The 24,590-nt window shown below is 50.3% G+C and overlaps 1 protein-coding gene across 1 annotated transcript; it reads left to right on the forward strand.

Annotated features, from left to right (window-relative positions):
• The first annotated feature begins 3,479 nt into the window (after positions 1-3,479).
• Dao (D-amino acid oxidase) lies at positions 3,480-23,751 on the forward strand. The gene is made up of 11 exons (XM_076922454.1): positions 3,480-3,600; positions 9,137-9,336; positions 11,311-11,425; positions 12,835-12,911; positions 14,180-14,245; positions 16,160-16,214; positions 17,687-17,791; positions 18,597-18,679; positions 20,209-20,326; positions 22,095-22,193; positions 23,092-23,751. The coding sequence occupies exons 2-11, from the start codon at positions 9,146-9,148 to the stop codon at positions 23,221-23,223; spliced, it is 1,041 nt and encodes a 346-aa protein (XP_076778569.1). The 5' UTR covers positions 3,480-3,600; positions 9,137-9,145; the 3' UTR covers positions 23,224-23,751.
• The last annotated feature ends 839 nt before the right edge of the window (positions 23,752-24,590 follow it).

Consider the following 24,590-nt stretch of genomic DNA (forward strand, 5'->3'; position numbering starts at 1 on the left):
AACCCATCCATGTAGGGTCCCTGTGTGTGTTCAAAGCCCTTCTATTAAAAAACAATAATATATTTTAAGAAAATCTATGTAATCCATAATATGGCATGGGCTGGAGTGGTTAAGAGCACTGACTACTCTTCCATAGGTCCTGAGTTCAATTCCCAGCAACCACATGGTGGCTCACAACCATCTGTAATGGGATCTATGCCCTCTTCTGGTGTCTCTGAAGACAGCAACAGTGTACTCATATGCATAAAATAAATAAATCTAGCCAGGCAGTGGTGGCACATGCCTTTAATCTCAGCACTTGGGAGGCAGAGGCAGGCAGATTTCTGAGTTCAAGGCCAGCCTGGTCTACAGAGTGAGTTCCAGGACAGCCAGGGCTACAAAGAAACCCTGTCTCAAAAAACCAAAAAATAAATAAATAAATAAATAAATCTTTATAATATGGCATGTAGAAGGACATTGCAGAGAGGTTTTTATATATTCAATTAATAGTAGAAACTATAAAGAAATAAAAGCAAATTGAAAATAATTTTTGAGAGTGGATCTAGCTATGCAGATCAGGATAGCCTCAAATGCACACCATCTTTCTGCCTTAGCCTTTCAAATGCTATATTAGAGGTCTAAGCCACTCTGCCACCTAAAAGTAAATTTAAATAAAAACATATAGATATAGCTGTTGGGGGTGGCATATGCCTAACATTTCAAATCTCAGGTAGGAAGATTATGAGTTCACGGCTAGCCTCAGCTACACAGTGAGTTCAAGACCAGCCTGGGCTACATGATGATACTTTGTCTCAAAACTAAAGCAAACAGAATTTAAGTCTTTGGTAGTAGCTAAATAACATTTACAACAGAGGGCTATAGGGATAGAAAGAATGCTTTATCTAGTCAGCAAGAAAAATAATTGTCTTGCCTTGGTGGAGCAATGAGGGACGGGGGAAGGCATGATGTGAAGAAATGAACTCAAAGGCCAAGAGCATACGAAAATACGTTCAGGTCTAGGACAAGGGCGGGGCCAGCGAGGCTGGTCTAAAGTCTCCTCATAGTCGTGGTGGGACAAGTACAGGTGGATTCTGAGGTGAATGCCCCTGAAGTTTTTAAATAGCCAGTGCCTTCCTGGAGGGCAGAGTGACCATATTTCTCATATACCACGTCTTTCACACAGTGGTTGCATTTTTTAACCTTTATTTTATTACTTTTTTAATGACTTATTTATTTTTATTTTACATGCATTGGTGTTTTACCTGCATGTGTGTCTGGGCAAGGGTGTCGGATCCCCTGGAACTGACATTACAGAAAGTTGTGAGCTGCCGTGTGGGTGCTGGGAATTGAACCTGGGTTGTCTGGAAGAGCAGCGGCTGCTCTTAACCACCAAGCCTTTCCAGCCCCAGTGGTTGCATTTTTAGAAGTTGATCCTGGAGCAGCATTTAAACGAGAATGACAGAAAGACGTCCAGGACAGCTGTTTGAAGGATCAGAAAATAAGAAAGAAAGCCAGACAGGATGGTTCATTCCTGCAGTTCCAGCGCTTGGAAGGCTGAGACAGGAGGATGGATGTCTATATAGTCCAGGTCTGTCTGGACTAACTAATGAGACCATGTCTCAAAACAAACAAATAAAAGGAGAGAGAGAGAGAGAGAGAGAGAGAGAGAGAGAGACAGACAGACAGACAGACAGACAGACGGGGGTGGGGGCGTCTCCTTCCCAGCTCTCACCAAGCAGCATGGTCCAGCACACCTGTACTTCTGGCTCGTAGGAGGCAGAGGCAGTAGGACCAGACCCTCAGTGCCATCCTCAGCTTGGCAGCAAGTCATAGGCCAGTCTGGCTGCTGAGAGACTCTGACATGGCTCCAGGCAGAGGGCTTGTTTACTGCCTGGCTTTTGACTTGAGAATTCTCTCAGGTTCTGCCCTGGCCTGAGTGTGTGTTGTTCATCAACCAGGCAGTGGGTGGAGGGATTGTCTACTCTGGCTGCCATCGCTCTGATTTCAAGGCTGTGTGGGCCTCTTCTGAGTGACTTGGGGAGATAATTTCTCACTGAAAGAAAGTGGGGAGAGGAAGAGAGACAGAGGCAGAGATCCAGAGAGATAGAGACAAAGAGAGACACCAAGGAACAGAGAGATAGAGACAAAGAGACAGAGAGACAGAGACAGACAGACAATTTTTTTTTTTTTTTTTTTTTTTTTTTTTTTTTTTTTTGGTTTTTTGAGACAGGGTTTCTCTGTGTAGCCCTGGCTGTCCTGGAACTCACTCTGTAGACCAGGCTGGCCTTGAACTCAGAAATCTGCCTGCCTCTGCCTCCCAAGTGCTGGGATTAAAGGCGTGCGCCACCACCGCCTGGCTACAGACAGACGTATGTAGAGGGAAATGGAGCTGTACTTTGTCTCTGTCTAGTTTGGGACTAAGGACATTCTCATATAAGCTTTCTGACTGGGTGTATCATAATTTCCAGTGGGCATATGCAATAGCGTTGAGCCAGCCCTGGGTCTTCAGCAGGCACACACTTGGTTCTCAGGTTACTGGATCCCAGCTCTGCTGTGATAGTCGTGAAGAACAGCAAATACCTTAAAAGGTTCAGCTGAAGTGCTCAGAACTGCTCTCTTCCGATCACCCAAGCACAGAGCCCTGGAGGACGGGACTTAGGAACGAACACAATGCAGCAGCTCGCTCTTGTGAACCACCTCCGAGTGCATCACAGTCAGGAGGAACTTGGCTAGGATTGCAAGGTCTGAGAGGAAGAAGTGAAAAGTGGGCTGTGCCCTGGGTGCCTGTTATTGTTATGTAAGAACAGGCTAAGGCCATACGTCAGAGGCACAATGCCTGCCTAGCATGCGTGTGGCCCCCGGCTCTCTCCCCTGTTACACATGCTTCCTTCACCATCTTCCTCTTTGGTGGATGTTGCTAAAATAGAAGCTGGATTAGAGACTGAACCATCACAGCTCCCCTCCCACCCTGGGCCTCAGTATCCTTACCTGTTCAGCCAGATGTGTTTTGGTCTTACCATCTCCCAGTTGGAGGTCTAGCCTTGGCAGAAGAAGGACCTGGAACCCTGCTGCTTTCGTCTCTGGGATACTGAAGCAGAGAGCCACACATCCACACAGCCCAGGCAGGCGGCCCTTCTCGGCCTCATCTGTCCAGCATCCCAGAACAGCAGTGAGCTAGCTGGCTGGCCGGGAAGGCCCTGTCCTGTGCCTTTGGCCTACGGTGGCCCAGGGAACAGTCCTCCCCTCTGCTGGGGTGCAGCAAGCTGTGGGGGTAGGGGGAGGCTCATCTCCAGCTGGCTTGTGCCTATGAACCCCTCCCTCCCCCCCCAGGCCTGTCCACAGGGGCTTGGGATCAGCCAGAAAAGTCAGGCAGCTCACTAGAGCGAGGAGACATAAGGTTCTTTGGCCAGACTAAGTCCCGCTCCCAAGAAGCACAGTGCCCAGCCCCACCCCTTGCTCTGTGCCCCCTCCACTGCTGAAGACTTTGACCTTGTGTTCCAGTCCTAGCTGGTGGGCAGAGGGCTGAAGTCAACACAGCCCAGAGAGTCAGGAGCATTCCTTCTGGAGACAAGAACCTGCACCATCCCCAGGACAGTTTTCTCCGGACCCGGGGTACCAGTGGTAAGTGAAAATACATTTGAGTGTGGGACCGGGGGACAGAAACAACGTAGTGTCTTCCCCAGGGTCCTCTCCATGTCAACAATCCAGGTTCAACATCAGTGTCTGAGATTGGTGACCCAAAAAGGACAGACTTGGGAAAATGTCCCCCTGAAAGATAACACTGCACCCTCCTACCCAGAGTACATGTCAGAAGGGACCTGAAGGATCGGAACACCACCTCTCCACGGCTCAGTTACCTCCCTCTGGAGCACGGAATCTTTGAACAAAGTTTTTTATTATGCTATTGATTGATTGATTTGGTATGGGGGGGGTGGTGGGAATTCATAGGTGCCTCACTCTGCAGGTGGAGGTCAAAGGGCCACTTTTGGGACTGAGTTTTCTTCTTTTACCATGGGGGTGGGGGGTGTCTCTGGGGCAGAACTCAGCTTGTCAGGCTTGGTGGCAGGCACCTTTACCAGCTGAGCCATCTTGAAGTCTAGATGTGAGACCTTGACTCACAGGGTGAATTTGAGAAGACAGACAGATAGAAAATGCCCGGCGCTCAGCTGGACCTAATAAATTCTCCCTAACCCATCTTTATCATTACGCTGGGGAGGGGGCTGGATTACCAATGTCTCAGAACTGTTGTCCCAATTTAAAGATAAACTAGGAATATCAGCTGCACAAGGTACAGCCACATGGTGTGTGGCCCAGGCAGAACTGGCTCGTGTTCATCTCTGTACCCCAATACGGCTTTTTGGTTTCACCAGTCCTTCGTGTTCTCCATTAAGTGTACATGACAGAGGCACAAGCTGCCTCCTCTGATTGCTTTCTAGGGACAAAGGTTATAAGCAGAGAGACAAAGAGAAAAGTCCGTGCCGACTGACTGCTGCCGTGAGGTGCATTTGGGTTGAAGTGGGTGAGATCTGGAGTCCCACACCAGCCTCGAGTTGTGCTTCCTTGGCTTCAACTTCTGTCCCTGGTTTAGGAAGATAGAGAAGGCGTCTCCTAGAGGAGTTGTGAGGGGGAGGGGTTGCATTGTCTCCATTCCGTTCCGTGTCTTAGTGATGGTAGGATCCAAATAGGCTCTCTTGTCCCATGCTTACATTGACTTTATAGTCTCATCCTCTCTCTGTCTCTCTGTATCTCTCTCTCTCTGTTTGTCTCTGTCCCTGTCAGTCTCTGTCTCTCTCATTCTCTCTGTCTCTCTTTGTGTCTCTCTCTCTCTCTGTGTCTCTGTCTCTCTCTCTCTCTCTCATCTGTCTGTCTGTCTGTCTCCCTCTCTGATGAATGCAGTAACTTCGATGGTTCATCTTCCAGGATACACACCCCAAGCATGCTTGATTAGAATCCCTGGCCATAAAGCAGAATTGCACCACTAACATAAAACTGTCAGCAACCACAAGGAAATGGTTGACTTAATAATAGAGCTATGCACGCACAGGCCCAGAAGTTCATTAGTGCGTACGTGAACGATCTTACCTGAGGCTAGACATGGCTTCTATGGTCTGGCTCCTGCTTCTGATGAGGATCACATGCTTGTATACTGTCCTTTAACAGCTGCCACTCTTGTCAGTGTCAAATGTAGGCCTCAGAGCCTTTCCTCTTCCTCCAGTCCTGTCCCACTGATGGTCCCCACAAACGGTGCATCTTAGGCTTCGAAATAGCAGGACTCCCAAACATAGGCTATTTGTTTTCTCCTGCCTCATCCTCGGGTTTTTCAAATCATGTGACTAATTGAATACATGGTTCCACAGTCAGGCTAGCCTGGGCTCTGCTTTTCTCGAACAGGTTGTCTTGGGTCACAGCCTCAGTTGCCTCCACTGAAAATGGGTACATCTCCTCCAGGGTTGTTATGAAGATCTTGATAGGTTATGTGTTGACAGTTCACACTCACACATACATGCACACATGCACAGACACATGGAAGGACACACAAGAACACATACAGATACATAGACATACACACACACAGACACACACACACAGAGGGACACATACACACACATACAGATACATAGATATATACACACACACATACAGATACATAGACATACACACACAGACACACACACAGAGGGACACACACACACATACAGATACATAGACATACACACACAGAGACACACACACACAGGGGGACACATACATACAGATACATAGACATACACACACACAGATACACACACAGACCCACACACACAAAGGGACACACATGTGCACACACAGATACATAGACACACACAGACACATAGACACACACACACAGACCCACACACAGAGGAACACACAAACACACATACAGATACATAGACATATACAGACACACACACAGAGCTGGAAGCCATGCAGTTGCCGCCCTCCCCTCACAGAGACAACTCTTTTCCATCACCCCTGGGAAATGACCCTTCCTCACAGCCATGGGTCAGGAACGATCTCGCACTTCCTTGGTTTCCTAGCTGCACCGGGATGTCTAGTTCCTCCTTGAGGTTCTGCACAGTGGGGAAAGCTGGGGCCCGCCTGGCACTCGCCTCTCTCTGCCCCTTCCATCTGGTTCCGGAAGCCATCATCAGAGCCAGACTTCCAATCGCTCTGGGTTTGTCCTCCGACTGGCCAAGCTTTGATCCAAAGTTTCTTCTTTGTACTTTTTTTTCCTCTTTTACTTTCGAGGCAGGAAGTTACTATGTAACCTCTGACCTTGAGCACGGCAATCCTCCTGCCTCAGCCTTTTGTGGGCTAGGATCACAAGTGTGCACCACCAGGCCTGCCTCGTGGATCCTCCTCCCCCTCTCCTTCTTTCTCCTTCACCCACTTTTTCCTTTATCTTTTTGAGGCCCAGACTGACCTGGAACTTGTAGCTTCTTCCTGCCTCAGCGCCCTGAGTTCTCGGATTACAGATGTCTTTCCCTATCTAGACGCCCCCCCCCCCCCCCCCCCCCCCCCCGTCCTTCCCCGGGTTTCTCAGGGGTGTGAGCATGGGAACGGAGCATCAGCGAGAGCAGATGTAGGTTCCCTCTTCAGCTCCTGTCACGACCTGGAGCTGACGTGACTCTCTGGGCGCCTCGGCGCCTCATCTGTAAACTGCTTTTTTGTCTGAGCCCCCAAGCACCCAAGAGTTTCCTCAAGAGCTGGTGTCTGCATCCACTGCCCTTCCCAGGCTGGGGTGAGGGGAGCAATGGGCAAGAGGGTGCTGCGGCAGAAGGAGCTTTGTCAGCCTGCACGTGTGCAGACAGCACACAGGCTCAGTTCACACAGGGCAGCTCCCCTGGCTTCCCTGAACGCTCTGGGCTCAAACACTGAAAATGCCCAACCCGGGAGGGAGCACCCTAACCCTGGATAGGCTGGGAGCTACTCTCTCTTATCCAGACAAGTCCAGTGACTTGGGCAGGCTCACACAGTCAGTGTGTCAAGGGCAGACTAAACTGAGCATGTCTGACCTGCTAATCCAGCCCACTATGAGCTTTTATACTGTGTGCTGTGTGCTATGAACTCGGTGTGTTCTGTACTGAGTACTGTGTACTCTGTACTAAGTACTGTGTACTGAGTACTTGTACTGGGTAGTACTGTGTGCTGTGTACTGAGTACTTGTACTGGATGCTACGTCCTGTGTACTGAGTACTTGTACTGGGTGGTACTGTGTGCTGTGTACTGAGTACTTGTACTGGGTGGTACTGGGTGCTGTGTACTGAGTACTTGTACTGGGTGGTACTGGGTGCTGTGTACTGAGTACTTGTACTGGGTGGTACTGTGTGCTGTGTACTGAGTACTTGTACTGGGTGGTACTGTGTGCTGTGTACTGAGTACTTGTACTGGGTGGTACTGTGTGCTGTGTACTGAGTACTTGTACTGGGTGGTACTGTGTGCTGTGTACTGAGTACTTGTACTGGGTGGTACTGGGTGCTGTGTACTGAGTACTTGTACTGGGTGGTACTGGGTGCTGTGTACTGAGTACTTGTACTGGGTGGTACTGGGTGCTGTGTACTGAGTACTTGTACTGGGTGGTACTGGGTGCTGTGTACGGAGTACTTGTACTGTATATACTGTGTGCTGTGTACTGAGTGCCGAGTACTCAGTACCGAGTACTTGTACTGGGTACTGGTTACCATGTGCTGAAGGTCTCCCAGGCACCATAACAGGAACCACTGCAGAGCTTGGCATTGAATCCTCAAGACAGCTGACGGGACTGGAGCGACTCCTGTTTTACTAATGAAGTGGTCTTGTCTCCGGGGTGGGGGTGGGGTGGGGAAGGAGGGGGGATGGGAGGGGCTGTTCCCTAAACCCCCAGCACCCAAGCACAGGCTTCAAGCTGCCACCTTCTGCTTGTGGACTCCGTACCAGTTTGGCGTCTGAAACCCCAGCGGAGTCCAGCTTTTGTGGCCTGCCGCCACCCCTGCTTTGCAAAACTAGGCCATATTGAGAATGATCCGCTGTTCAGGGCCCCAGGCCCATGTTGCCAGGAGCTGGGGTCTGAGGGAGGCCCGCCGAGTGTAGAGGGGGCAAGAGTCTGGCCCTTCCGGACACACACAGTCCCCTTGTTCTGCCTTGCAGGAGCTTTCTGAATAGAGCAAGGTCGAAAGCAGCTAGGCCTAAAACATCTGAAGGTGTAGCCAGCCCTGCAATCCAAGGCAGGCCTATTCTTCTGCCAGAAGAGCAAGTTCTGAGGGCAAACCCTGCATCAGACATGCTCAAAGCCCCATTGGCTAGCTGGCAGCATGGCGCGTAGTAGGGGTGCAGTAAATATGTGCAGAATTTACTTGAACTGGAGTTAAATTCCAACACAATACTTACTGGAGATGTGTGTGAGGCACTTTTCCATCGTGGGCCTCAGTTTCCTCATCTGTAAAATGGGACTAAAAACAGCAGCCCTGGCCTCAAGAGGACACCGGAGGCTTAGGTGTAAGGATATGTGAAGCCGTGGTTCTGGCTCAGGAGCACAGTAGGCATTTGCTGAGGTTGACTCTCTGTAGAACTGGAGCTGTTTGGCTACTGGTGTCACAGCTGTCCACCCCTGAGCCATGTCTGAGCTGCAGCTCAAGGAGCACGCTACCCAGGGCTGAGAGCTAGCAGGGTTGAGCGCTGTTATTTGAAGCCAGTACTCCTGACCACCAGACCAGCCTGAATTCCGGTGGCTGGGACCAACCTCGGTGGCAGGGCTAACCAGGGAGATGCCAGGATTATCAACTGAGTGATGATAGGCTCGTGACTCGCCTCTGTGCACCTCAGTGCTGAGGACGGAAAGACGGCTCAGAGGTTAAGAGCGTGGTCTGCTCTTTCAGAGGACCCAGGTTCAGGTCTGGGCTCCCAGCCATTTGTAACCCCAGCTCTGGGGGCTATAGATGTCCTCTTCTTGCCTCCACTTGTGTCTTGCACTGAGGTGCACACACACACACACACACACACACACACACGTATGTGCATACACATATGTAGACACATAAAAAATGAAATAGACCTTTAAGAAGAATCAGGTGACTACCTCTTTCGTTCTAGCATCTCGGGCTCTTGACCCCACGGTGAAGGTGGCGATGACGGGGCCCCTCCATCTTCCCTCTTGCAGGCCGGCGTGATGCGCGTGGCTGTGATTGGAGCGGGAGTCATCGGACTGTCCACAGCCCTCTGCATTCACGAGCGTTACCACCCGACACACCCACTGCACGTGAAGGTCTATGCGGATCGCTTCACGCCCCTCACCACGAGCGACGTGGCCGCTGGCTTTTGGCAGCCTTATCTCTCCGACCCCAGCAACCCGCAGGAGGTGTGAGTGAGGATTCCGTGTGGTCGTCTGGGGGCCGTGGAGCTGAGACGCAGAGGGAGCCTCTCGCCACAGTCTTCAGCACTAAGGACAAGTCCCTAGCGGAAGCCTTGAGCTGGCCCGCCCTGTGTTCTAGAGCTTTCCGGTAGAGGGGCTGGGTTATAAGCTTGAGGTCATCTTGAGGTCATCTAGAGCTATATCACAAGACTAAATTATAAATTAGCCAGTCAGGAAAGTTCATCTACCTGTAATCCGAGTACTCAGGAAGCAGAGGCATGGAGATTCACTGCAAGTTGGAGACTAACCTGGTCTACCTGGCAAGTTTTGGGCTAGCCAAGACTACATAGACTATTTTTTTAAATTATTTATTTATTTTATGTATATGAGTACCCTATTTGTATGTACACCTACATACCATAAGAAGGAATCAGATCCCATTACAGATGGTTGTGAGCCACCAGGTGGGTGTTGGGAATTGAACTCAGGACCTCTGGAAGTGCAGCCAGTGCTCTTAACCACTGAGCCATCTCTGCAGCCCCCTGTAATTTTTTTTTTAAGTAAATGTAGAAGGAATAATGGATAAAATAATGAAGAAAATAGAAAATTAGGCACCAAAGAGACACAATTATTATCCCAGTTTCTACAAAAGCCCCGGCATTGTTGGTTCCACTACCACAGTTGTTGAACCAAATCTGAAGCAAGCTTTGTCAAATACTGGCCTGGATGGTGGACACTGGCCAGGTCCATACCTGGGATACCCAGAGAACAGCCATATACCTCCTGACATACTTCCTGCCCACATATCTCCCACCTATGTGTGACCACGCCCATCCTGTGTAGTTGGGGCCAGGTCAAGGCCTTTGCAGTGTGAGCCCAGACTCCAGGCACCGGCCTCAGGGGTGCACAATGGGGATGCTTTTTCTTTCTGGTTTTCTGCCTGGGAAGCCAGGTGTGGGAACCTGTTTGGACCACTGTGGAAGTGAACTCGGTGGATGTCTGAGTGTTGCACGTGTCCCCCGTCAGTGTCACCATGGTGCTACAGAAACTGGCATTCCGAGCAGTTCTGCCCAGGGTGTTTAGTGACCAAAAAACTCTGGTGCCATTTTGGTTAGGAATAAGTTTGGAGTAACAAAGAAAGAGACCAACATACCAGGTGAAGTATCCGGACAAGGCTATCTTTATCGTGATTAAGTTGTACCCAGAAGCCAGGCAGTGGTGGCGCACGCCTTTAATCCCAGCACTTGGAAGGCAGAGGCAGGCGGATTTCTGAGTTCGAGGCCAGCCTGGTCTACAGAGTGAGTTCCAGGACAGCCATGGCTACACAGAGAAACCCTGTCTCAAAAAAACAAACAAAAAAAAAACCCAAGCAAACAAAAATAAAACAAGTTGTACTCAGAAGAGGAAGCACACAGTTTTTAAAGATTTATTTATTTATTTAATGTATATGAGTACACTGTAGCTATCCTCACACACCAGAAGAGGGCATCAGATCCCATTGCAGATGGTTGCGAACCACCAGGTGGGTGCTGGGAATTGAACTCAGGACCTCTGGAAGAGCAATCAGTGCTCTTAACCACTGAGCCACCTCACCAGCCCTGTTTACTCTTTTTTATTTTCTCAAGACAGGGCTTCTCTGAGTAGCCTTAGCTGTCCTGGAACCCACTATATAGACCAGGCTGGTCTCAGACTCACAGAGATCCCTCTGCCTGCCTCTGCCATGTGGGTAAAAAAGGAAACCAAAGAAGGAAGAAGAGGGGGGGTCTCAGCTGCAGATCATCAACGCCTTAGGAACAGCAGAGAGTCTTTGTGTAAGAAAGATTGTGTGTGTGTGTGTGTGTGTGTGTGTGTGTGTGTGTGTACACATTTACATAAGGTCTTACAAGGCTGGGAGCTAAGAAGACTTTAATTCCTTGATGTCAACTCAGGTTTTATAGTAACTGGCAGAAGAGACTCAAGTGTGTCATCTCTTACACTTCCAGGGAGTGGAACCAGCAAACTTTTGACTACCTGCTGAGCCACCTCCATTCTCCCAACGCTGAGAAAATGGGCCTGGCCCTAATCTCAGGCTACAACCTCTTCCAGGATGAAGTTCCGGTGAGCCAAGCATCCTCGACCGTGAGGCATATCAGCCATGGTACAGAGAAACTACAGAACGAGACCATTCCATGAGTAGAGAGAAAGGCTTATCTGGTACCAAGTCACCAAGGCTATCTGTACCGGGCCTGGGAGGGTAATGGGAGACAGAAGGAAGAGATTGTCTGGACTGACAGGAACTAGGTGTCCTTGCCCAAGGTGGTTGACCCATGAGGGAAAGTTAAAAGACGGTCTTGGAGTACTAAGGGCGGTCCCTGTGCTGCTTTCCTGAAGAACAGAAGGCCACCTTTAGGCTGGCATTCCCCATAGCAACCCTTCTGTTTACCCTGCCTAAGTCCTTCTGTTTAGGACAATGTCACTGGCACTGCCATTTGGATGGGGGATTTGGACCTCACAGGGCTTAGACAGAGCTGGGGCCTTGAGCTGCAGGAGTACTCAGAGGTCACAGACTTATGGTCCAGATTAGTTTGTCTGTCTGTCTGTCTGTCTGTCTGTCTGTCTGTCTGTCTGTCTAATCTATCATCTATCTATCTACCATCTATAATCTATCTATTATCTATCTATCTATCTATCTATCTATCTATCTATCTATCTATCTATCTTGTTGGAGCTGAGGGTCGTGGCTTTGCGTGTCCGAGGCAAGTGTCTTACTACGGAGCTATTCCCCAGCCTCAGGTCCACTGAGACCACTGTTTCTACCCTACTCCTTGTCTTACTCTTAGGATAAGTGAAGGGAACAGACCTGAGCCTGACTGTGTGAGCTCAGATCTCCCTCCCAGCCATGAGATTCAGACAAATTACTTGACTTCTCTCAGGCCATTTGGCCTGTCTGTAAGGCTGCACACAGCATCCACCCCAGTGGCTGGTTGTGAAGGTGAAACAACAGACTCAGAGAAGCAAAGACTGCAGCCAGTGTCTGCCACAAGCTGCATTCTTTCTGTTATTCCGATGATCCAGTTCACCTGCCCCTGTTGTAAATCTCCAGCCCAAATGAGACTGGCCAAAGAAAAATACAACTCAATAATTATGAATATAAGCTGCACGCCTAGATTGGGCAGACTCACCACTACACCACTCTATTCCCCAGCTCTGAGATCCCTTATCACTTGCGGATTTTCCAAGTCACACTTGTCCTTTCACCTCCTGCTCCTCTGTCTTCCTCCTCCTCTGTCTTCCTCTCTCCCTCTTCCCACAAACCTTTATTTCTCCACCTCGACTTCTACTGCCCAATCACTGGCTCTAGCCTCTATTTTACAAATTAAGATGGCAGAAAGTTCACTAGAAGTCACCTGTGTACTGATTCACTCCTCCTCTGCAGCCCTTCCTGAGAAAGGGGAATTAGCATCAAAATACAAGGCCAGGGCTGTCCCCAACATGCCCCTGTGAGCCCTTCTCTGCTTCCTCCTCAGGACCCTTTCTGGAAAAACACAGTTCTGGGATTCCGGAAGCTGACTCCCAGAGAGATGGACATGTTCCCTGATTATGGGTAAGATTCCTGTCAAGCGGGGGGAAAAAAAGAAAAAAAAAAAAAAGAAAAAAAAAAAAAAAGAAAAAAAAAAAAAGAAACGCCATGACTGCGCCTAGGTGTGGTGGAGGAGAAAATTTACTGGCTAGACAAAGGAGAGAATAGCACAGACAGAGACATCTGGAAGAGTCCAGGGTGGACATGGCCAGAATGAGCTGGGCCCTGCGAGGAGAGGGGGGAGGGGAAGCGAAAACAGAGAGAGAGGGGAGATCAGGTGCTGTAGCCAGGAGAAAGATATAGAAGGAACAAGTAACCAAAATGGTTGGATTTTACAGGGAAGGGCAGGCCAGATCCCTGGGCTGAGAGTTCAGGGTATGGGACAGGGTGTGCCAGCCATACCCTGTAACAGGTGGGGACTGAGGGATGCTGGGAGAACATGGAGGCCAGGTCTGCATTGCTACAACCTGGTCTTGGCCATTTCCACCAGGGTCTGAGACTTTATCACCTGTCATGGGCAAAGACACTGGGGCTAACAATTCAGACAGAACTGTCTAGAAGGCAGCAAGAAACGGGAACCCCAATCTCCCATCCCATCTCTGTCCTTGAGCCCCTGGCACTCCGTCCTTCTGATGTCCAACCCCTTCCTGGGGTTCCAGGTGCACTGGGCTTTGGGATGAAACACCAAGCAGCTTTGCACACTAGACACAGGCTACCTATGAAGACAGGCCTTGCTTTAGCTCCTGAGGTATTCACCACAGCTGCTCGTATTACAATCCAGCAATGAGAAGGAACTATGGGGTCCCACAGTGGCCTTTGAAGGAAGCACCTGATGGCGTAAGGATTATTCCCTAGGTCTCACCTTCTAATCCCACTAGCTCTCCACACAGCCATCTCGGAAACCAAGCCTGTGCATGTGACCCCCGAAGGACGTTCCCCATTTAAACCATAGCCCTCCACATTGCCAAACCACTCTCTCAGATGAGGAAATGGAACTTCAGAGAGCCTGAGTGACTTCCCAGGACCACACAGCCGTGTGACCAAGCTCAACCTGTGTGCTTCTCACCTGACCTCATTCCCCAAACCACACATCCAGCTTCTACTTGCATATCCCAGGATACAATAGTTTGATAGGAAATGTCACCTTGAATTGAGCTGAACTCTTGCTGCTGTTACCCCACAAATGCCACCTAGTGGCTCAGCTCTATCCATTTTGGGGACTCAGAATAATACCAAGCCAATCTTCAAACAGATTCTGACCCTTCCCCCCACCCCCCCACTCCCCACTCTAGCTACGGCTGGTTCAACACAAGCCTCCTTCTAGAGGGAAAGAGCTACCTGCCATGGCTGACTGAGAGGTAAGACCTTTACCTTCCTCTGAGAAGGAAACATCCCAGGGACCAAGCTGTGAAGGAGTAGTAGACAAACTCCAAGATCTTGGGGTGCTGCGTGGGAGCTGTCCCTGGTCCTGATCACCACCCGTGCAGAAGCCACGGTTCTGCATCTCGCAGAGTGTGTCATCCCACTTTGCAGATTTCGGTTGTTATGCTTCTTTGAACTTTCCCTCAAGGCTTCGTGCTCATACGGTAGTTTAAATGGGATTGAAATACTCTTCTAGAGCTATTTACATAGTTTGCCTAAATTTTCTTTAAAACGTTTCTCTCCCTTTCCCTTTTCTTCTCTAACTGCTCTTGTCAGCGTCCCTAGAACAACGTTAAGTGATGCAGGCAGGAATGGATGTCCCTGTCTTACCGTTGATGTTTTAATATGGATCTTGTAGTGTCCTGCATTGGTGAACATTAGCTTGGAGGACCACATGCTTTTATATTAAAGGAGACTTTATATGTTCCCTGTATTTTATTAAAAAAAAGTTAAAACTCGAAATGAATGGAGACTCTTGTGGTCTGGGAAGACTTTAAAATATGGCTTTCAGGTTCCTAGTCTGCATTTAGTGAATCAAAACCCACAGGGCAAGGGTCCAGATTTTTTTTTTCTTTGTCTTTTTCTTTTTGAGACTACATAGCCTTGGTTGGTCTAGAACTCACAGAGATCCGCTATCCCTGCTTCCCAGGTGCAGGGATTAATGGAGAGTCTCATGTCTAGTAGGTCCAGAATTTTATGTCAATATGTTCTCTGGATGAGTGTAGTTATCAACCAAACTCGAGAACCGTGTTGTGTGAGACCTCTCCTGGAAAGACACATACGTGACTCCACTTTGGGATCCCACAACGGACTAAAGAGATGATTACATCAAAGTCCAGCTTGGTAGCCAATGAATTTATTGAGTTAGTAACAGGAGTATGGGTAAGGGCTCAGTTATGGCAGTGGAGATGGCTCAGTGGCGGTTGCATCAAAAAGTCCATCCCAGTGCAGGTGTGAGCTGCAACCCCAGAGCTCCCTGCTCATCTCTACACAGCTGCACAACTTGGAGGGTCTCCTCTGGGCAGCTCAGCTGGCGCAAGTCTCTGCCCTCAGCTGGCCAATGCATACATAACCTTGGGGAGGGGACTTGGGAACCTTGTGTGTTCCCAGACCTGTGAAGTTTGTTACTTTGTATATCTCAGGAGAGTCCCCACTCCTTCCAGGAGACAATGTTACAAACAGGAGGAAATTGTAACACAACAAACCATTGCCCTGATGTTACTACTTTTGTCCTAGGGACGCTGGACCCCTGACCAGCCTTTTACCAGGTGTCTTATCATGATGAAATTACATAGTTACTCTTCCAATTGTTATACTTTCTAGTTCTTTTGATGGGTTTTCAGGCCCACGATCAAACCCAGGGCCTCATATCCCCTGGGAAGATATGCCACCACTGAGTCACATCTACAGAGCCCTACTCTGGGACATTGAAAGACAGGAATGGATGCCCCTGGGCCCACTCTGGTGTCATGTTCTGACAAAGGTGCATATGGCATTGACTCAGCTCTGCTTCCCCGCCCCCACTCTCCTAAAGTTTGTTCTTTTTGATATAAGCTAACATGGTGACAACAGACTGTAATGAGAGACAGGTCTTGTGTCCCAATCTCTCTGTGGACAGCTCACTCCATGACCTTCAGCTCAGTGTTGGGCTGGGGCCACCAGAGAGGACCTTGTTTTCAAAGGGGTATTTTTCAGACCAGTGTGGCCCAGCCGGTGCTCATGAACTGAAAGACTGCACAGGGGCATTGAGGGGAGCTAATATCCACAGGAATGTCCCCTGTGCTGCCCTCTAGGAGGGATGTGGCAGAGAAGTGAATTCGGGGCGGTTTTGATGTGTCTCCTCATCCCAGGTTAACTGAGAGGGGAGTGAAATTCATCCATCGGAAGGTGGAGTCTCTCGAAGAGGTGAGTGGAGAGGGTCTGAGGGAATAGAGGAGGGAGGAAGGAAGATGCTCCCTGATGCTGGGTGGGAGACCCCCTTCTTAGATTCTCATGGCCCCTGTAGGCCTGTCCTAGTCTCTAACCCCAGGAGGACTTGGGCATTCTGAGGGTGGTGTCTGCCTTGGTATTGGTGGTAATCAGGGAACAATGGAGTCTGGTTATATCTGCCCCCAGACATGTTTCAGAGTCAGGGACGCCTTATCCTGGAGTCAGCTCTACTCCACTCCCTAGTCCAGACCCTTCCATGCTTCTGTGGCATGGGCTGATATTTCTGCAGTGTCCAGGCACTCAGCTCAGACCCCAGGCACAGCATCACTACACAGTGATGAGCTCGGGGCCACTACAACCTTACAGCTCAGCTCTGAGGTTTCCTTTAGTCCCAAGAACAATGCTTGGCACAGGGAAAGTGCAGCGTGTCCAGCTGCTGGTACTGAGCTCCTTGGGGTTGGGTCTGGCCCTGATGGACACCTGGGGTCTGTGGTTGATTCTGAGACTGTTCTCCTCTGTGGCTCTAAAACAGTACACACTTAGCAATGTATATGTTCATAAAGACTTTGGGGGAGTCACCCAGGATGGGCTGGAAGCATGGGGGTGCTTCCTGTGTCTTACTTGACAAGTACACAGGCAGAGTTGAGGCAAGTGTCCTGACAGAGAGAAGGTAAGAGGAGAGGCTAAAAGGGGGTCTCATGGAGGGTAGTGCCATCTTGGCCTGATGTGAACTTTTCTTTAAAGTTTCAGCAAAGTTCATGGCCACGGTACTTCTATCCAGCAACCTCTCTTCAGGGTCACACAGCGTCCTCCAGTAGCCTGTGAACATTATTAGCTTTGCTGGAAAATCATTGACAGCAAGGTGGTGGCGGTGCACGCCTTTAATCCCAGCACTTGGGAGGCAGAGGCAGGTGGATTTCTGAGTTTGAGGCCAGATCGGTCTACAGAGTGAGTTCCAGGATGGAGGGCTACACAGAGAAACCCTGTCCAAAAAACAAAATAGAAGAAGAAAAAGAGGAGAAGGAGAAGGGGGAAGAGGAATGAGGGGGAAGAGGAAGAGGGGATGAGGAAGAAGAGAAGAAGAAAGAGGAGGAAGGGGAGGAGGAGGAAGAGGAGGGAAAAGGAGGAGGAGAAGGATGAGAGGAAGGAAGAGGGGGAAGGAGGAGGAAGAGGAGGAGGAAGAGGTGGAAGAGGAAGAGGAGGAGGAGGAGGATTATTGTCAAATGAGAGCAGCTGAGTCTCAGGAGCACAAAGGACATTTCTGTGGTCAGAAACTGACTGAAAGTCAGTGCGGAGATTTGGAGCCAGGGTCACTGATCCACACGGGCACACCTCACCCTACGTCCCCAGGGCGCAGACAACTGTGATGTGGGAGGCTGGAGGACAGAGGGAAGAGGGCATTGCAGAGTCCTCACCCCTTCCTGTCGCTGACGTGTTCTTGCTGCCAGGTGGCAAGAGGCGGCGTGGATGTGATTATCAACTGCACCGGGGTGTGGGCCGGGGCTCTGCAAGCAGACGCCTCCCTGCAGCCAGGCCGGGGCCAGGTCATCCAGGTGAGGAGACACTGTGGTCTGTGGAGAGCTTGCCCTGTCTGCTCCCGCCAATCCAAAGCTGGTGCCGCAGGGTCATGCTGATGGAGTGACTACAGACTTTGAGGAAGTGACTTACTGAAGAAATAAGGACCAGCCTACTCCCTGCCCCGCTGTTCTGGAATTTTGTGCAAAATGTATGTAGGGACCTTGTCCCCATGTAGGCGCCACAGCACAGTCCTGAGTTATAAGAAAACCCCAGTGAACCTTTCTGAAGTGCTTATAAGGGCCAGGTGAGCGCCTAGGAACTTCTTTGACTTCGTAGTTTAGTCTGTAGCACAACTGTTGGGATAGTCCTATCATATCATGACGCCATCTTACCTGAAGCACAGAGATGTCAAATACACATCCAAGGATGCACAGCAGGAAACACTGAGCTGAGGGTCAGAACCCAGGTGAGCCAGCCTGTGGGTGTCACCGTTGTCCCATGACTCTTGTGCTGCGCAGGGGTGTATGTGTACACACCTGCTATTTGGGGGTACACCGATGGGTGTGACCATATGCATATATGAATGTGTGCACGTGTGTGTTTGTATGTGTGCGGAGTGTGTGTTCCTGTGTGTCTGTTTGCTTTTTGAGCTCAGGTTTCTCTGTGGACATATGGTGAGGGTGTGGGATACTCCAGGGAGCACGGGGAGCTGTCAGGTTACCCTCCTGCAGTCCTGGGTCAGGGGGTCACTATAGGGCTGAGCATTGAGGGAGCAAGCCAAGGGTAAACCGCTGACCATGACCTCACCCCCTGACAAGATGCATCTGCCTTGACTAACAGGTGGAGGCCCCTTGGATAAAGCACTTCATCGTCACCCATGACTCCAGCCTTGGCATCTACAACTCCCCGTACATCATCCCAGGGTAAAACTCTGACTGAGCTAAGGACATAGAAGGGACGACTTCATGCGTCGTGACGCCCCATCCACCCGGCTGGTGTTTTTATTTCAGAGTTTTGTAATTAAGCTTAGGCAATGAAATCTCTGTGATGGTGGGATTTAGTCCTGATTAGACCTTACCTTAAACATTCCTCCTGGTAGCAGAGGTAGTAAGGCCAGGACAAAGGTCCTGGATACGCAGCGAGTGACATCAGAGTGGCTGGCATGTCAGCAGAGGGCTCGGGAGAGCAACCGGGTGTTTGTTGCTCATAATGGTGGTGGTGGAGGCAGTGTTAGGGGATGGCGGGCTATCAGTGCTGAATGACATCATTGCGGTAAGGTAGCAAGGGTCGGTGGGGAAGGATAGCCCTGAAGGGGCTGTTGATAGGCACGGGTGTGTGTGTGTGTGTGTGTGTGTGTGTGTGTGTGTGTGTGTGTGTTTGAGTGCAAAGTCAAGGAGATCGACTCACTGACGGTGGTGGAAGTAGGGACAGCAGTCACTGTTGATGAAGACCAGTCGTGTGTCTAGCCTGCCAGAGATGATGGTTTCAGAGCCGATGATGGGTGGTGTGCCGGCTGCCTTGGTGGTGATTTTATGGGCATGGTAGAGATGACAATGCCGTGGTAATGCTGCTTTGGTGGCAGAGATGGTGACAGGGTTGGTGCGGGTGACATTGCTGGTGGTAATGAGGTGTTGATAGAGATGGTGATGCTGTGGATGGTGATGCTGAGGATGGTGGTGCTGAGGATGGTGATGTTAAGGATAGTGGTGCTGGGGATAGTGATGCTGGGGATGGTGATGCTGAGGATGGTGGTGCTGAGGATGGTGATGTTAAGGATAGTGATGCTGGGGATAGTGATGCTGAGGATGGTGGTGCTGAGGATGGTGATGTTAAGGATAGTGGTGCTGGGGATGGTGATGCTGGGGATAGTGATGCTGGGGATGGTGATGCTGGGGATGGTGATGCTGGGGATGGTGATGCTGAGGATGGTGATGTTGGGGATGGTGATGCTGGGGATGGTGATGCTGAGGATGTTGATGCTGAGGATGGTGATGCTGAGGATGGTGATGCTGAGGATGGTGATGCTGAGGACGGTGATGTTGGGGATGGTGATGCTAGGGATGGTGATGCTGAGGATAATGATGCTGAGGATGGTGATGCTGAGGATGGTGATGCTGAGGACGGTGATGCTGAGGATGGTGGTGCTGAGGATGGTGATTTTGGGGATGGTGATGCTGATGGTGATGTTGGGGATGGTGATGCTGATGGTGATGCTGATGATGGTGATGCTGAGGATGGTGATGCTGAGGATGGTGATGCTGGGGGTGATGGTGATGCTGGGGGTGGTGGCTGTGTGTGTGTGTGGGTAATGAAGACCACGATGGCAGTGGGGTGTGTTTAGTGGGACGGCAGTACCAACAGGAGTGAGTGACTGAGGATCTGGTAGTGAGGGAGGAGAGATGCCTCTGCCTGCCGGACCTTGTTTTCCTTAGCCCTCTTTATTTTTATATAGTTCCAAGACAGTTACGCTCGGAGGTGTGTTCCAGCTGGGAAACTGGAGCGAGTTAAACAGCACCCGTGACCACAATGCCATCTGGAAGAGCTGCTGTAAACTGGAGCCCACCCTGAAGGTAAGGGGTGGGTGGTGCTCTCAGCCAGGGCAGCTTGGTCCTGATGAGAAGATAACTCCATGGGGGTAAGTGGGCCAGTTAACCCAAGAGAGACTGGGGTATGTGGCACACAGTACACAGACTGGAGTGTATAGTATGTAGACTGAGTATATAGAATGCAGTCTGGGGTATAGACTACACAGTACACAGACTGAGTGTCTTAGGGTTTTACTGCTGTAAAGAGACACCATGATCAAGACAACTCTTAGAAGGACAACATTTCATTGGGGCTGGCTTACAGGTTCAGAGGTTCAGTCCATCATCATCAAGGCAGGAGCATGGCAGCATCCAGGCAGGCATGGTGCAGGAGGAACTGAGAGTTCTACATCTCCATCTGAAGGCTGCTAGTGGAAGACTGGCTTTCAGGGAGCTAGGGGGAGGGTCTTAAGACCATGTCCACAGTGACACACCTCTTCTAACAAGGTCACACCTCCTCTAACAAGGCCACACACCCCAACAAGGCCACACCCACTCCAACAAGGCCACACCTCCTAATAGTGACACTCCCTGGGCCAAGCATGTACAAACCATCACACTGTATACAGTATACAGACTGGGGTATAGAATTCACAGTACACAGTTCACTGTAGCCTGTGACAGTACTTGGGAAGTCCTTGCTGTGCACTAATGCCACCTCACTGACCCTTCTGAGAATGTCCCTCATAGGGTGGCCTCTTAGCATGTCTTCACAGAGAGCAGGTGTACTTGCATATATGTCTCCATTTCCACGTCTTCCTGATCGAGGTCATGGTGACAAGAGAGGTGGGAGAGGTTGTGGTTGGTGGTGACAGACTGCAGGGCTGGTGATGGTCACATGGTGGTATCACCAGGACATAGCTGGTACTGACAGCAGTCATCGCCCTAGATGAACTAGCATGCGGTGTGAGACTGTAAAGGACAGGGCCCAGGGAGTACTTGCTGCATAGCAGTTAGGACCTGGGTTCGGATCCCAGAACTCGTGTAAAGACAGATCCAGCGGCACACATTTGTGTGCCTATGGTGCCGTGGAAGGTGGAGATCAGGACTCCTCAGGCTTGCACATCAGCCAGCCCAACACACATAGTAGTGAACAGAGCTTGTCTCATACAAGGTGGAAGGTGAGGACTGATACATGGTTGTCCTCTGACCTTCATATGCATACTGTAGCATGCATGCACCCACACCTGCACACGCACACTCACAGGCATGCACACACTCACACACACATAAACACGCTCACACAAACCCACACATACACACACTCACACACAATACACATACATACACTAACTCACACATATGCACATTAACACACAATACACATACATATACACATATTTATACACATACACACATTTATACTTACACACTCACACACATATACACTTAGACACACATAAACCCACACATACGCACACTCACACATAATACACATACGTATACGCTTGCACACATACACATATTTATACTTACATACATTCACACACATGCAGAGTCACACACATTTACACTCACACGCACACTCACATACACTCAACTCACACACAAACACACTTATACACACTCACACACACTCGCACACACATGCTCACACTGTGAGATGTATGTGACTGCTAACTTGTGATTAATACTGTGGTGACTGGCCAAGCGAGCGGCGATGAGATTCTAAAAGCTTAACTCACGGCTGCCTAGAATGTCAGCCAGGACATGGTCTTGATAAGTCAACGGCACTTTTTTTTTTTTTCCCCAGAATGCAAGAATTGTGGGTGAACTCACTGGCTTCCGGCCAGTCCGGCCTCAGGTCCGGCTAGAAAGAGAACGGCTTCCTTTTGGATCTTCAAGTGCAGAGGTGTGTTGTGTCAGGGGCAGCAGTGTCCACCCCAGCTCCAGTAACAATGGCCGCTCCCCAGGGAAAAGTCATATCAGCCGAGATCAGGGCCAGAGGTGGCCACTTCCCCTCCCTCCCCCCCACCCCCCATAAATGGGGACACAGAGACTTGAGATGGGAAAGGACTGAGTAGAGGGATGTGGTACTTTACACCAGATGGCAGGACAAACTCATGACCTTTTAGAGTCTGCTCTGAAGCCCTTTGGCTAGGGACAGCTTTCTCTGTCCTGAGGAAAAAACAGGACCTCCATTGGTGGTGTTACCTGCGTAAGCCAGACCACTGGTGAGGGGCCGGGCACTGGTAGGACTTGAACTTGACCTCAGAGACGTTGTTATTCTTCTGGAGAGGGCTCCTCTGGGTCCCCTCACCAGGGGTGCGAGTGACCCCTGTAGCAAGGTTAGCTTTCTCCTCTTAGATAGGGGTGCACGAAGGGCATGTGTGTGAACGTGTATGTGTGTACAGGTATGTAGAGATGATTGTGTGCATGTGTGGAGGGGCTGTGTTCACCTCTACCAAGCTGAGTGTGTGGCGGTGTGGCAGTGGGCCGCTCTGACGCAAGGTCTTGCGGTCCTGCATTTCCTGTGCTGATGGATGAAGCACCCTCACCTTTTAAGCAGAGAGTAGAATGTAGGGTCTCATCCTACAGCTCCTCAGACAGTTCCTTTAAGCCAGCCCCAGGCTGGCCCCGCCCACTGCCCGCCCACCGCCCGCCCAGTAAGTCATCGATGGACCTCAGGTCACCTGCTTTACTCAAGGCTCTTTAGAAGGTTCCTGGTCTTCCGGTGTAACCAAGCTTTCCCGACCCCTCCTGAGGTCCCTCCGGCACCTGGCGACCACCGTCTCTCTTGCTTCTCCCAGGTCATCCACAACTATGGTCACGGAGGTTACGGGCTCACAATCCACTGGGGTTGCGCAATGGAGGCAGCCAACCTCTTTGGGAACATTCTAGAGGAAAAGAAGCTGTCCAGGACGCCTCCATCCCACCTCTGAGGACTCTAGTGACCACCACTTGCCCCAAGATGACATCCCAACCCCTTCAGCCAGTTGATACACTCCTTGATGATCCCCTTTCCCCACTCCCTCCCCAGCCCCTCCCCGCCCATCCCCCAGTCCCTCCCCAGCTCCACCCCTGGCTTCCGCTGGCGAAGGTTTGAAGGATCATGCTGCTCCCTCCAGTCATCCATCCGCCTCTGCCTAGTCCTTCTAGTGCAGTGATGCTGCCCGGTTCTAACCAAGGCTGGGTGAGACAGGCAGCTCTACGGCCATGATGCAATTCTTTTCACGCCAGAACGACTGTACTAAAGCTGGTTGTACTGGGTGGCAGGGTCCGCGCTCAGTCTGATAAGGAGCGGTCGCGAGTCTTTTGCTTAGAACTCTTGACGAATGATTTAGAACACACTTCATGTCTATCTGTAGTGATGAGAGGAGGGATGGGAAGAGGAGGAGGAGGGAGAGGAAAAGGAGGACTCCCTCCTTGGCGCTCCAGGGTCAACATTATTAAAACATTGGATATCTGAACGCTCTTCAGGATTGATCCTAAGACAAGCCTTCCTTCGTTCTCACTACTTCAGGACCCACTGTGGTCTTGAGGAGACTTGCTTTAGCTTGTATGTGTGAGAAGAGGGGAAAATGGGAGAGAGCATGACTCAGGCTCTGGAGCAGGCTAGGTTAAGCGCTCTACCACTGAGCGGAACTCTGTCCTCTTGAGGCCTGAAATCCAAGAAGCCTATCACCTCGGGTGCAGTGAAAATCTTTTTAGCCCTTGTTAACGTATCATATCTTGTCTGTGTATGTGAGTGTGAGCATCCACGGTCGTGATGTGTTGAAGTCAGAGGACAACCCATAGACAGCAGCTTTCTCCTTTCACCGTGTGGGATCCAGGCCAGAATCCAGGTCATCCGGCTTGGCAGCAAGCACCTTACCCACAAAGGCAGCTTACCGTTCAGAAACAGACGACATTACCACCAGTAAATGGGAGGGTCTATAACAAGGCTGCTTAAGGTTAGGACCCAGCCCCATTGCTGGGTTTCTGAGGTGAGGCAGCTTTGTGGTAGTCCTTGTGCCACTTGAAAAATACTGATTAAAAAAAAAAAACCTGGCCGGGCAGTGGTGGCCCACGCCTTTAATCCCAGCACTTGGGAGGCAGAGGCAGGCGGATTTCTAAATTCGAGGCCAGCCTGGTCTACAGGGTGACTTCCAGGACAGCTGGGGCTACACAGAGAAACCCTGTCTCACCCCCCCCCCCCCAAAAAAAAACCCAAAAAACTCTTTATTCCGTATATTTAAGGTATGTATATGTCTGTGTGGTGGGGTCTTGAGTCGGGGTTGCTATGTAGGTTGGCCTTGAACTCATTAAC

The sequence above is a fragment of the Arvicanthis niloticus genome, chromosome 24, assembly GCF_011762505.2.
Source record: "Arvicanthis niloticus isolate mArvNil1 chromosome 24, mArvNil1.pat.X, whole genome shotgun sequence".
Taxonomy (NCBI): Eukaryota; Metazoa; Chordata; class Mammalia; order Rodentia; family Muridae; genus Arvicanthis; species Arvicanthis niloticus.

Excerpts from the sequence above, each read along its gene's own strand:
- Dao (XM_076922454.1), top strand. The coding sequence starts at position 9,146 with ATGCGCGTGGCTGTGATTGGAGCGGGAGTCATCGGACTGTCCACAGCC. Across the intron at positions 9,337-11,310 it reads CCCAGCAACCCGCAGGAGGT|GGAGTGGAACCAGCAAACTT; the intron begins GTGAGTGAGGAT and ends TTACACTTCCAG. Across the intron at positions 11,426-12,834 it reads TCTTCCAGGATGAAGTTCCG|GACCCTTTCTGGAAAAACAC; the intron begins GTGAGCCAAGCA and ends CTTCCTCCTCAG.